General features: G+C 71.5%; 2 protein-coding genes across 2 annotated transcripts; both read right to left on the reverse strand.

Moving 5' to 3' along the window:
• Positions 1–959: 959 nt before the first annotated feature.
• On the reverse strand, positions 960–8,878 carry PLEKHH3 (pleckstrin homology, MyTH4 and FERM domain containing H3). Its single transcript, XM_032202786.1, has 13 exons — positions 8,732–8,878; positions 5,738–5,793; positions 5,023–5,111; positions 4,649–4,843; positions 4,383–4,540; positions 4,165–4,288; positions 3,641–3,938; positions 3,329–3,536; positions 3,002–3,138; positions 2,746–2,866; positions 2,108–2,560; positions 1,841–2,032; positions 960–1,700 (listed from the first exon to the last, which is right to left on the reverse strand). Exons 1-13 carry the CDS (start codon positions 8,876–8,878, stop codon positions 1,518–1,520), a joined length of 2,361 nt encoding a protein of 786 aa, XP_032058677.1. The 3' UTR covers positions 960–1,517.
• Positions 8,879–11,418: 2,540 nt separating this feature from the next.
• CCR10 (C-C motif chemokine receptor 10) lies at positions 11,419–12,480 on the reverse strand. Its single transcript, XM_032202506.1, has one exon. The coding sequence runs from the start codon at positions 12,478–12,480 to the stop codon at positions 11,419–11,421; it is 1,062 nt and encodes a 353-aa protein (XP_032058397.1).
• Positions 12,481–13,582: the final 1,102 nt, after the last annotated feature.

Below are 13,582 nucleotides of genomic sequence, written 5' to 3' on the forward strand. Positions count from 1 at the left end.
CGGGTGGCAGCTGCAGCAGAGCCAGAAATACTGGAAGGACCTGCGGCACGGCTGACCGGGCGCCGGCACCGCCCTGCCTTCGCCTCCCGTCCCGCACGCGGGTGCCCGCGTTAATGTTTCACAGGGGCGAGGCCACGTGGAGGACACGGGGTGCACAAAAAAAAAAGGTTACCCACTGTTCCAGCCCCAAGGTGAGGGGATGGCACCTTGGGGTGTCATCGGGCAAGGGGTTGGGGCTGTCCAGCATCGCCGTGTGGTCCTGAGCGCCCTGGGTGCGGGGCGGCGCTGGCCCCAACCCAAACCCCGTCGGCCCAAGGTGAGAATTAGCCTTTTCCTCTGACCGTGTGGCACGGAGCAGCGGGCTAAAAATACTCGCCGGCCCTCGCAGCTCCGATGCTCCCACGCCCTCTTTGGCACCGGCCCCGCCGAGGCGCCCGCTGCGGGGACGGTTCCCCCCCAGCCGGGGCAGCCAGTGCCAGCGGGTGCCGGGGGGAGCTGGAAGCGGAGCCGCGGCGCTGGCCGTGCTGTTGACGAAATGCCAAAGGGCAGAGCGAGGAGCCCGGCTCCCGGCGTTGGCCGCAGGGACGGCGGCTCCCTGCCCCCCCCCCCCCCAAGGACACGCTGTGCCGAACCCTCTCCCCGGCGGAACGGGGGGGCCGCCCGGGTTTGGGGCCCCCGCTGTCCCCACGGGGACGGGATCCCATATGCGCCTGCCGGGTTGGGGGACGCAGGAGGGCTGCGCTTTCCTTTTGTGCATTTATTTAAAAAACAAACAAACAAAAAAAAAAACAACGAAAACAACAACAAAAAATGAACAAAAACAACAACAACAAATGAACAAGAACAACAACAAAAAAAAAAACAACAACCCAAAAGACTGGAACCGACAAACTTTACAGAGGCAATGCCACGGGGCTGAGCCCCAGCCGTACCTGCCCAGCCCACCCTGCCGCCCCCCGGGCCAGCCACCCCTTGCACCCCGAGCCCCACCGCGGGGCCACCCGGCAGGAGGGCGCCGGGCCCCGAGGCGGCTCGGCCAAAAGCCGCCCGCAGCTTTCCAGGAAGGGTGGGTGCAGCGGACGGACAGACGGACGGATGGACAGACAGACGGCAGCGCCGCTGCCCAGCACCTCCTCGCCCGGGCCAAAGCACCGGGATGGAAGGAGCCAGGGCAGAGGCAGAGCCGCCGAGGGCAGCACGAGTGCTGGAGGCGAAGGCACCAGGGGGACAGGGGAAGGGGACGAGCCTGGAGGGGCAGCAGCGTTGGGGGGGGGACCGGCCGGGGGAAGCAGGAGCGCAGCCAGCACCGGGCGCCCGCGACACGACGGTCCCGCCGCCCCCTCCAGGGAAAGTGCTGGGAGACGTGGGCGAGCGGGCGTCTCGAAATAAATTAAGGAAATAACCAGAAAGGCAACGGTGGAGCGGGGAGAGCGCGGGGCACCGGGGGTCGGCGCGGACCCCACCGCTCGCCCTCCCCGCGCCGTCCACCCGGAGCATCCTCCTCCGTGGCCGCCGGGCTAGCTGCCGAAGGAGCCGGTGGGCGGTGGGCGCTGCCAGGGCCCGGCCACGGGGCAGAGCCCCCGGGGAAGCGCGGCGGGGTCCGGATCGAGGGGTGGGGGGCCGGGGGTCGGCTCCTGGGGTGGCCGGCGGGCAGCCGTGGAGGCGAGGTACGTGGTGAGGAGCTGGGCGATCTCGTCCACCTGCGGGGCGGAGGGGAGACGGGTGGTCGGAGGGGGCTGCGCCCTAGGGGGACGTTCCCAACAGTCCCCCCGAGGGGGACAACGGATGGACGGACAGACAGACGGCAGGACGGAGGGACAGACGGAGGGATGTCCCTTACCTGGGAGGTCTCAAAGAGCAGGTCCCGGTCTTCCACCGACAGGCGGAACGTGCTGCTGTCGGAGGCCCCGAAGGAGGAGATGCGACCGTAGCAGAAGCTGTCCAAAGGCTCGGGCTCCCCCGGCTTGTACAGCGACACGGCCTTGGCCCCGATGCCCAGCCACAGCCGCTGGGGACCGGCTCCCACCGGGCTCTGCATGGAGAGGGGCGTCAGGGCCACCCCCTCCCGCCCGTTCCCCGTCCCCTCGCCGCCGCGCCGGGGCCTCACCGCGCGCAGGTCGACGTCGAAGAGCGTGGAGCCGAATCCGGGCCACTCCCGCACCAGCGCCACGTAGGCGGCCATGGCTTCGGGCCGGCCCATGCCCTGCAGCAGCTTCCACTTCTCCACGATGGCAGCCATGGTGCTGGCCCCCTCCTCCCGCAGGCGACCCCGCAGGCGCTGATCCCTCTCGGCGCGCTGCTTGGCCAGCGAGTGCCCCCACAGCCCCCCGGCCAGCAGCCCCGCGCGCAGCCGGGCCCCCCGGCATTTGGGGGGCGGGGGGTCGGGGCGGGGGGCCGGCAGGCGGGCGTGCAGGACGTGGGGTGGGAAAAGCTCCTCCAGGCGCGGGAAGGGGGCGTGGGTGGAGAAGTCGCTGTTGAGGCTCTGCAGGCGCAGCGCCGCCAGCGTCTGCAGCGTCTCCTCCGACGTGGGCACGTAGCCCCGCAGCACCATCTCGTGAGCCTGAGGGAGGGCAGGGTGAGACGGGTGCCCGGGCACGGCACGGCCACCAGGGCACGGCCACCCGTGGCACCATGGCACGGGACAGCCACTACGGCACGGCCACCCGTGGCACCGTGGCACGGGACGGCCGCCTGTAGCACCGTGGCACAGCACGGCCACCCGTGGCACCACGGCACGGCTCTCACCTGCTCAAAGAGGAGGGCAAACTCCAGGCTGTCCCGCGGGACGTTGTCCGTGTCCAGGAAGCCGTAGTGCTTGAAGCAGAGCCGGCACGGCGCGTCCTGCTCCCGCTCCTCCCCGGCCAGGCTGCGCCAAGAGAGCAGCGCCGTCAGCGCCGGGCAACGCAGGCGGGCGCAGCCTCCCGCAGCATCCCCTCGTCCCCGGGACCCGTTTGCCCCCCTTCCTTCTCCCTCCCCGTAGGCAGCAGAGCAGGACATTTACTTTTCAAACCTGGTGAGGACGTCGGCCAGCAGCGTGGAGCTGCCCACGGGCTGCTCCCGGAGCCGGGACTGCTCGTAGAGCGCAAAGAGGTTGGGGCTCTGGGACAGCCCCAGGCGCGACACCAGCTCCCGGGCCACCTGGGGCGAGACAAAGGCAACCAACGGTGACTGCGCGTCCCTGGCCGCGGCGCTCAGGGCTGCAAAGGGACACAGACAGGTCACGGCGGGCAAAGCCAGGCATCCCCGCGTCCCCCACCTTGCCTCCCCGTCCCCGTCCCCTCTGCCCGACGCTCCCCAGCCCCGCGCACAGCACGGGTTCGGCCCTCACCTCCTCGGCCGTGGTGTGGGAGCTGATGGCCACGCTGCAGGCGGCGGCGCCGGGGCAGTGCACGGTGCAGACCATCTCCTGCCGCCGCATCAGCACCAGGATCTCCTCCAGGGACGGCACGCACTCCCTGCCCCTCGTCTTGCCCAGCGCCTCCCGGATGAAGCAGGCGTACTTGGCCATCTCCGAGGCGGGGAAGCGGCTCTCCGTCCTGCGGGGGGGGACACCGGGGTAAGAGGAGGGAGGGGGGTCACAGCGGTGCCGGGGACCCCGCGCCAATCCCGGTGGGAACCCGGCGAGCTCCGTGGCACTCGCCTGTCCAGGTGGAAGCGCAGGAAGCGCAGGACAGGCGGGGAGGGCAGGAACGTGCAGCTCATGCAGGTGAGCAGCTGCCAGTAGTGCAAGTCGCCCGGCCCGCCCGGCGCCGGCGGCTCCGTGGTCTGCTTCACCAGCTGGCAGTAAATCTCGTCCACCAGCGGCGGCAGGTCCAGGCAGGTCTGCAGGATGCCCTGGATCAGCGGCACCGGGTCCCGCTGCGACTCCAGCTGCTGCAGCGAGTTGAAGAGCTTCACGGCCTCGTCGCGCAGCGTGGTGTAGCTGCGGGGACCGGGGGCTGTGGGATGGGACGGGATGGGATGGGGAGGAGGTGTTAACAGCCACGATTTTGGGCTTTCCAAATCGCCCCCAGCAACCGGGCGCCGTGCCCACGACGTGGAGCGTTTCAGACCCAGCCCAGCTCCTGCCACTCCTGCTCAGCACCCGACCCTCCCCGCTGCACCAGTGGCATGGGACCGGCACCGTTTGGCACCCCTGGGTCCCCCTCCCACCCACCCACTCACCGCTTTGGTCCAGGCTGCCGTAGGGGAAGGGCAGCAGGGGGGCGTAGAGCGGGCTGCTGGTGTAGCGCAGGATGGGGTTGCAGCGGTAAATCTGCTCCAGGACCTCGGGGCTGCCGCAGTGCTCCTGCGAAGCGACAGCAGCGGCTGCAGAGGGGCCGCCCGGCCGAGTTCCTGCAGTGTCCCCCCCCGTGTCCCCCCCTCTGATGCCACGGACTCACCTCGACGTCGCGCATGAGCAGCTGGGTGGGCGTCTGCACGGGCGCCTTGCTGTCGATGACCTTCTGCACCGCGCACACCCAGCGCACGGCCTCGTTGAGGTGCTCGCTGTACAGGCGGTAGCAGTGCTTCCTCCCAAACACCGTCACGCTCCAGTAGCCTGCGGGGGGACACACAGCTCACCCAACGCCCCCTCCCCGGGTGCCGGAGGGTGACACGGGGTGCGTTAGGGTCTGCCAAGGGGACGCCCACCCGTTGGGCACCCTACCCGTCTCCTTGTAGGTCTGCTTGTCCGGCCAGAGCACGGAGCAGAGGCTGGTGAGCACGAGGGAGCCCAGGCGCTTGGCTCCCTTCTCGTTGCTGCTGTAGTAGTCCAGGGAGTCGGGGGTCAGCACGAACCAGTACTTCCGAGGCCGGATCCAGGGGGTCTTGACGCCGCCCCGCACCTCCCGCTGCAGCCAGCCTGGGAAGGAGAAAGTCTCAGCCCCTGCAACCAGCCCCATCCACCCCGCTGGATGCCCGTGTCCCCTGCCTTGTGCCACCCTCGGATGGCATCCAGCCCGTCGGGGCACAATCCTGCCAACCCCAGCTGTGAACCCGGGGGTAGGGCAGTAAAAAAACACCCCGTAACGCTGCGCCTACCTTTCACCAGAGCATCGGGGTCCTCCTCCACTGGCCCCGGCCCCTTCTCCACGATGAGACTGCGCATCTCCTCCGACACGAGCAGGGACCTGGGGACATCGCAGGGCTGAGCCCGGGCGCCCGCAGGAGCCCGCCAAGCCCCCAGAAGCGGGGGCCAACGGTGCCACAGCAGCGGGGAGCGACGTCCCCGGGGGGCACCGGACACCCCGCAACCCCGCGGTGGGAACGCGGCACAGCCATCGGGTGCAGATGACCCCGGCTAAAAATAAGCTGTTTGCAGTCGCGGCCCTGCCAAGGAATTCGGAAAATGAACAACCAGGAAGGAATGCTGGCAGCGGTGTCGGCACTGGGAGGACGGGGAGCGAGCAGGCCCCTGTGCCCCCAGCACCCCATCTCCCTGGGCATGCGGCGTCCCAGGACACGGTCCCCACGGACGGACACGGCCCCGCAGAGCCTCCCGGGGTCGGGGACCACGCACGGCCCCACTGGCAAACCCTGCCGCAGCCGCGCCATCCGACACGGCGAGGCCGAGGCAAAGGGATGGGGATGAGCCCGAGGGTGCAGCAGATACGGGGACGGAGCCCGGCAGTCCCAGCACCACCATCCCCTGTCCTTGCCAAGTGCCCGGCCAGGCGAGCGGGGCAGGATGGTGCACAGCTCCTGCAGCACCGTGAGGGGGACGCGACGGGATGCCTGGCGGCACGGGGTCACTCACCGCTCCGAGCCGCTGCTGGTGCGGGTGGGCTGGCTCAGGCTCACCTCCAGGGACGCCTGGGGAGGAAGGAGACACGTCTCAGCCCCACAGCCAGCGCCTGGCACTCCCCAAAACCACCTCCCCCCGATCACCGCTCGGCTCCAGACCCCGAGGGACAGGCTCGCGTCCTGGGGAGCACCTGGGGCTGCAGCTGGGGCACCCCTCGGGGCAGCCGCCGGGCGCGCTGGCCGCGTATCCTCAGCTGACCCCGGCAGGCTGAATACCGTGCAGAATTGCACAAGGTCAGTGCTGAGTAATACGCTTACGGCACAAAGTCCCATTGTAATGGGGCCGCTGACTTCCTGCCCGCGGCGGTGGGACGCTGCGCAGGGAAGTCCCTGGCCCTGCAGCGGGTTACGGGGGCCGGTTCCTCCTCGCGCGGCACGGCCTGACGTTGGCGGTGCCACACACGTGACGAGCCTGGCACACGTGCCGGGACATGAGGCAGAGCCCAGGCACGGGCAGGCACCGGGCAGGGCAGGGCAAGGCAGCAGCAGCAGGGCGCAAGGATGCGGTGGCACGGGCAGGATGCGACCCCAGGAGAGACGCGGGCTCCCCGCCAGCTGCAGCTCCACGGGGGCAGCCGCAGCCAGGTCAGGGCGCTCCAAAAACGCCGAGAAAAAGAGACAGCTGCTAAAAATAGCAGCAGGGAGAGGGGGAGCAGGAGCCGCTCCAGGTATCGCCGCGCCGGGGCAGGAGCAGGCTCTGCTGACCCGTGGCATTAAGGGCACCTGTCATGCAGCGCCGGCGCCTCGTGCACGGGGCCAGCTCCTGCTGGGGCTGTCCTACCACCGGGGTCACGGCCAGGGAGAGCTCCCCACGCTCCTGCCCGGCTGCGAGGCACGGAGACGGTGCCCGGCTCCTCTTGGCCGTGGCCCGCAGGAGGAGACGGCGGTGGCCGGCTCCTTCTCAGGGTTATAAATAAACAGGAGAGGAGAGAAGCCGCCGCGGCAGGGCCAGGGCAGCTGCTCCCACGCTCCCGGGAAGGGGCGGCTGGCGCCGAGGGTTTCCGAGGACCCCGCGGCCGTGGGGCGGGCAAAGGGCTCCCCGGGGAACCAGCGTCACGGCCGCCCACGCCAGCCTGGACCTCCGGAGCCAGCGCAGCCTGTGGGACACGGGAAAGCCCAAAACGGCTTCTGCTGCTGGCCCGTGCCCTTGGCACCGCACCACTGGCACCCGGTGGGCCCAGCTCCAGCCCCTGGCACTGCTGGGGAAGGGGATCCCAGCACAGCCAGGCCCTGCTGCAAAGGGGGAGCTTGGAGTGGGGGGGGGGGCTCAGATCTGTCCCCAGCCCGGCTGTAGGGGAACCAGGCTGCAAACCAACGGTGCTGCGGGGCAGGAGAGGGGCTGCAGCGAGCTTGGCTTTCAGCAAACCCCGCGTCCCCTAAGGGCAGGGATTCAGCCCCGTGGCTCCCCGGCCGCCCCCGCGCTATCAGCCGTCCCCAAGGCAGCCCGGCAGGAGGGAAGCGCCGGCTTCCGCCGCGCTGCTCCGCTTCCCTGAGCAGAGGAAGCAGCCGGAGCGGGGAGATCCAGGCCCTGCTCCCCGGCGCGGAGCGTGCCGGGAACAGCCCCGGCAGCACTGCCTGGACCGGCAGGTCTGCACAGAGCAACCCCGAGGAACCCATCCCGCAGGGATCCCCAAACCAACCCGACCCTCGGAGGTGGCACGGGGGTGATCCCAAGCTGGGATCCGGCCCCGCTGCTCCTGCCTGAGGAGCAGCAGCGCCCCGGCTTTGGCTGCGCCCCGTAGCCCTGCGGGTGCCCAGGCTCCCACCGGGCTGGCAGGGCACCAGGAGCGGCCCCGGCAGCAGCCCCACGGCTGGGAGCCAGCAGCCGCCGCCACGGCCCACGCAGCACCGAGCGAGGGACCCGGGGGCACCAGCACCGCTTGGGCTGAGCGGCCAGGAGCCAGCCCCGCTTGGGAACAGGGGCTGGGGGCACCGGGAGTTCCGGGAGCCCCCAGTGCCCCCCCCCAACTGACCAGACACAGCCTGAGCTAACGGGAACACGGAGCCAGGCCCCAAAGGGATAGAAAAGCAGCCAGGCTGCCTGCTCCCAAGGAGGGCAGGCGGACCCCAGGGCCAGGGGACCCCGTCCCCTCTGCCACGCTGCAGACGCAGCCCCATGGACACCAGCCAGACACCTTCGTGTCCCAGGCCCTGTTCATAGGGGGGCAGCACCCCCGGCCAGCCTCCCCCCAGTGCCCCAGCTCAGCCAGGGGCAGCACACGGGGGGCTCAGGACGAGCCCAGGGGGCCCGCAGTCCCCCGGGCTGTGCCAGGATCAGCCCCAGCCCCTGGGCAGCCCCCCGGTCACACCGCGGAGCAGCAGGAGCCCGGCCCCCTGAGCACCACAGAGCACCCCCCCCGCAGCTACCTGCGGTGGTACCGGGAGCCCGCACGCCCCCCGCGGCCGGGACACCCCCCTCCGGCTGCCCGGGAGCCCCGCCGAGCCCTGGTGGCTCCGGTCCCGGTGGCCGGGGAGCGGCCGGTGCGGGGACGCGCCAAGGGCACCCCTGCCCGCGGGCCCCGGCGCGCCCCGACCGCGGTAGGGACGTGCCCGGGCAAGCGGCGGCGGAGACCGGAGCCGGCCGGTCGCTACCGGGAAGGGCCGGATCCGCTCCCGGTGCCCCGAGCGCCGGGCCGAGCTCTCCGAAGCCTCCCGGGACCGGGCAAACCCGTGCGCACCGCGGTGCCGGCCCCGCACGGCGCGCACCGGGACGGGCTCCGAGCCCCGTGCGAGCCGCGCTCGGGGCCCGCAGGCAGCGGCCGGTGCACCGGGAGCGGGGCCGGTGCAGCGCAGCCCAACACGGTACCGGACAGCCGCGGGCCGAGCCGAGCCGAGCCGAGCCCAACCGAGCCGTGCGCCCCGGACGGGACGAGGGGCGCACGGCGGCACCCACCGCGCCGTGCCCAGCCGCGGCTCCGGTGCCGGTGCCGGTGCCGGTAGCACCCACCTGGTCTCCCTGCGCTCGGAGCTCGAAGGACGCCTCCTCCTCGGCCTCGCCGTCCGCCTCCCGGTCCGCGTCGCCGTAGTCCCGCCGCAGCAGCGTGAAGCCCTGCCGGCAGCACAGCAGCCACCAGAGCCCGCCGGGGAACGGCATCGCCCCGCCGGGCCCGGCCCCGCCGCCCGCGCTGCGCCGAGCACCGGCCGCCGCCACCGGGACCGGCCCCGCCGCCGCCGCCGCCGCCCCGGGCGGGCCGGCCCCGGCGCGTCACCGGCCCCCGCCAATCGCCGCGCACGGCCCGGGGCGGAGCCAGCGCGCCCGGGGCGGCGGGGCCGCCGTTTGCGTCATCCACCGGGCGGGGGCGCGCGGCCGAATGGGGCTGGGGGGGCAGCACCGGGCACCCCCCACCCCCGGGTGCCCACCCGCCTCCAGCGGGGAACCGGGCACCTCGGGGATTCGGGGCGATCCGGCCGCCCCGGTGCGCCCGGTGTGGGCAGCGGCACTTCGGTACCGGGCACCGGTGGTGCTCGGTGCCAGGGAGGTGGTGGCCGGGCTGGTGGCACCCGGTGCCGTGCACCGGGGCTGTCACCGGTGGTGGCATCGGGGTGCTGCACGGCACCGAGGGCACGCGCTGCCCCCACCCCTCGATGTGCCCCCATCCCCATCCCGGTGAGGCCTGGCACCACTGGTGTCGTGTGCCGGGGCTGGGAACGGGGCCCCACGGGGCGCACGGTGCCGCCACCCACAGCAGCGTGGCCTTGGCCACCCCTCGGTGCCACGGTCAGGCAGGGCAGGGTGCTCCTGCCAGCCTTGGCCACTCTACCCATGGAAGGAACCGATGCCGGGGTCGCACCTCGGCCCCGTGACATCCCCCAGCCCCGCTCCCGCAGCCCCCGAAGGGGTTAAGCCCCCCAGCCCCGCTCCCCTGGAGCCGCTGGGACCGGGGATGTGCAGGCAGGAGCCCAGGAGCCGCCAGCTGCCAGCTCGACGCCCACGCAGCACCGCCAGCCCCACGGGGCCAGGCAGGGAGGGAGGGAGCTGAGCCCGCCGGGGGGCCGCAGGGGACACGGGGCCAGCGTGGGCGATGTGGCACGGCTGTGGGGCCAGCAGAGGTGGGATCGGGGTAGCCCGAGGGCGACGGTTGGGTAGGGAGATGGGGAGCTGCGTGCAGGGCCAGGTGCTCCCCATCTGGCACCGGGTTGGCGAGGGGGGGGGGAGGCTGGGGGGTGGCGGGGGGATGGGGGCTGTGCGGTGCTGAGTCAGCGGTAATTGCATTTCCTGCCCAGAAGTAGGCGAAGGGTCTGGGCTGGATTCTCCCAGCGAGAGCACCGGGCTAATCCCAAAGCGGGAGCCGTGTGTGGGTGAGCGGGAAGAGGCCTCCAGCCCGCAGCACGGGGAGGCACTTCCCCGCTCTCAGAAACCCCAGAAGTGGCTGCGAGAGCTCGGCCAGAGCCAGAGGCAACCCCCCTCCTGCTGCCCCCTGTGCTGCTCAGCACCACGGCACTGCTCAGCCTGGCCCCAGGATAGAGGATGAGGGCACCCCCGTTGTGCCCACCCCGGAGGCACCGACCCCGGCCCTGCTGGGATGGGATTTGCTGGGCCAGAACTCAAGGGGAAGTGAGAGGAGACGAAAGGAGAGGAAAGCCCCTCTCGCCCCTCAGGCTGGGGGGGGGGTTTCCAGCCTGACCCAGAGTAGGTTTTTCCCAGGGGATCACGCTGCTGCCAGCCCCAGGGGGATTCCCAACCCCTCCGCCGCCACCTCGGCTGTGCTGGTGGGGACGGGGGCCGTGATACCCCCAGCTCCTGCCTCTTCCTAGGCCGTAGCCCCCTGCCCTGCACAAAGCAGAGCCCCCTCTCCCCACTGCGGGGCTGCAGCCAGGCTCCCTCCTGCTGCTGGAGCCCAGTTTAGGGGGTCCCCACCCTGCATTTGGGGGTCCCCACCCTGCGTCTGGGGGTCCCCGCCCTGCGTTTGGGGGCCCCCATCCTGCATCTGGGGGTCCCCATCCTGCGTCCGGGGGTCCTGGCCAGGGCAGACGCGTTCAAGCCCTGCAGTGCTGGGCACCCGGGTGGGGACAGGCGGGGACAGGCAGGGCCGGGCAGGGCCGGGCAGGACGCGCTGGGTTCTGCTGCCGCCTGCAGGCATCCCCCGGCCAGTGCCGGGCCCCTTCCCCGCTCCCCGCCGCCTCCCAGGTCCCCCTGAGCCCGAAGGGACAGGGCCACTCTCCCAGCGGGGTTCGAGCAGGGTTTATTACCAGGGTGGGAAGGAAAGTGCAAGCCAGCGCCCTGCCCAGCGCCCTGCTGCGTCTGGATCCGCACGCAGCGCTCCGAGCTCGGGGGCATCCCGCGGCCCCCTCCCAGAGCCCCCGAGGCCATTGCACGGTCCCGCCGGAGCACACGCGGCACCGCGCGGTCCCCCTGGGGCGTGCTCATCCCCCCAGAGCCGTGTGTGACACTGCACGGTCCTTCCAGAAGGCAGCTGGCGTTGCACGGTCCCCCCGAGCTCGGGGCATCGTCCCCATCCCAGTGTTGGGCAGGACGCTGCGGGGCTCCTCGTCCGTCTGCCCACGAGTGCGCTCTGTCCGTCCTGCCCCTACCAGGGTGGTTCAAACCACTTAGGGTGGCTCAAACTCCCCCAAAACGGGGGTGGTGAGCCCCAAGGGTGCCGCTACCCGCCCCAGGGCACGGGCACCGCGTCCCTACGCCACGTCCTGGCAGGTGGAGAGCGACGAACGCCGGCGGGGACTGGGGCAGCCGGGGCAGCGCGGGTCGATGGGCCCCACGCAGCCGGCATCGCTGGCCAGCAGCCACAGCTCCCGGCGGAAACGCTGCCCCAGGAAGGCGTAGAGCAGGGGGTTGAGGCAGCAGCGCAGGTACGCCAGCCCGCCGGTGATCAGCAGCGCCAGGTCCTTGCGGCGGCTCTGGGCGCAGCTCACCTCCCAGCTGGCCAGCAGCTCGGCCGTATCCAGCAGCACCATCAGGCTGTGGGGCAGCTGCAGGGCCACGAAGACCAGCACGAGGGCCAGCAGCACCCGCAGAGCCCGGTGGGGTTGGGTGCCCCGAGCCGCCAGCAGCGTCCGAGCCACGGCCGCGTAGCAGCTCGCCATCACCAGGAAGGGCACCGCGAAGCCCAGCACGACCTGCGCCAGGTTGGTGGCCCCCCGGGCCGCCCGCGAGACCGCCGGGGGGAAGACGACGCGGCAAATCCGGAGGTCCTGGTGCTGCTCCGCTCGGCCGTAGATGAACTGGGGCAGCGCCAGCAGCGTGGCCAGCAGCCAGGCCAGCCCCGCCGTCAGCCAGCCGTGGCGGCGAGCCCGCGGGCGCAGGCGGCAAGCGGCCGGCACCCGCACGATGGCTACGTAGCGGTCCACGCTGATGCAGGTGAGGAAGAGGAAGCCCCCGTAGAAATTGAGGGCGTAAATGCCCTGCAGCGCCCTGCAGGCGGCCGTGCCCGGGGCCCAGCCCTGCAGCGTGACGGTGACGGCGAAGGGCAGCGTGAGGAGCAGCAGGAGGTCGGAGAGGGCGAGGTGCAGGAGGCAGACGTCGGTGACGCTGTGCGCCCGGCGGTAGCGGGTGTGCGTGAGCAGCACCAGCCCGTTGCCCACCGTGCCCAGGAGCAGGAGCAGCAGGTAGACGGCCGGCTGGTAGGTGCGGGCGAAGCCCTGCACCTCCTGCTTCTCGCACAGCTCGGGCAGCATGCCGTCGTCCCACGCGGGGTCGTACTCCCAGGAGTAGAAGTCGGTGGTGGCCGCTGTCTCCATGGCGGTGGGGCTGGGGTTCGCCTGCGCAGAGGGATGAGGAGCGAGGGAAGCTCCGGGCGTGCACCAGCCACAGCCGCAGCTCCGCTGCGGTGTGCAGCCTCCACCCAGCCCCGTGGAGCAGCACAGCTCGCTGCAGGGAGCCCCGGCAGCGCCACCGCCCCGGCCCTTTGTGGGCTGCCCCGTGCGCAGCGAGGTTTCTGTCTCACACCCTCTCCAAGGCAGCGGTGGCTTTTGCCTCGCTCAGTCATTGCGAGAGCAGCCGTGCCCTTCCCGTGCTCCCTGCTGCAGCTCAGGGCTGGAGGGAAGACGTGACCCCAGCCCTGGCGTCCCCAGCACAGCCCCAAATCTGCCCTGACCCCACCATGGGGGAGCTGCCCCTGATGTTCCCAGGGGCTCGCACCAAGCCCATGGCCCCGGGGGGCCCCATCCAGCCGGCCCCCAGGCTCCACGCTGGTGGTGCCAGGAGCTGTGGGTGCGCAGAGACCTTCCCCAAGCACCCTCATGCTTGTGCATGAGCCCTGGGGATCCCTGTGGGGCTCAGCCCCACACTGCCTGGTCCTGATCCTGGCCAGGGATGCTCCCGGAGCATCCCCCTGCCTCGCACAGGTCGCGGGTAGATGTGCCCAGTGCTCCCAGTGCTCCCAGTGCTCCCAGCTCCCAGTGCTTCCAGCCCTGCCACAGGGGAAAGGGGCAGCACTGCAGCCAGGATCCCAGCACCAGCCAGGATCAGCCCCCAGCAGCTCCCCCAGCTCCTTCCCCACTCTGGGCTTGGGGACCTGGAGCACCCAGCACTGTTCTGCCCTTCCCCAGGGCGCTGCCTCCCAACCCACAAGGTGCACAGGAGAACATTTTAAAGCAGAAACAGGAGCCAGAGAGCGGTGTCTGCGCCCGGAGACACCCAGCGAACCCTCACTGCAGCCCCTCACCTTCTCCATCGCCCTGCAGGACCTCTCCCCTCCTCGCCCAGTGGAGCCGCCGGTGTCTCAGAGCTCTGCAACCTGTGGTTTGAGCATGTGCTGCACCCGATACCGAGAGCTGCGCTGAGAGCACAAACCCAGCCCCGGGGGGAAGGAGAAGAAGCCACGACCCTGCTCCGGAGCCG

This window comes from Aythya fuligula, chromosome 24, assembly GCF_009819795.1.
Source record: "Aythya fuligula isolate bAytFul2 chromosome 24, bAytFul2.pri, whole genome shotgun sequence".
Classification (NCBI taxonomy): domain Eukaryota; kingdom Metazoa; phylum Chordata; class Aves; order Anseriformes; family Anatidae; genus Aythya; species Aythya fuligula.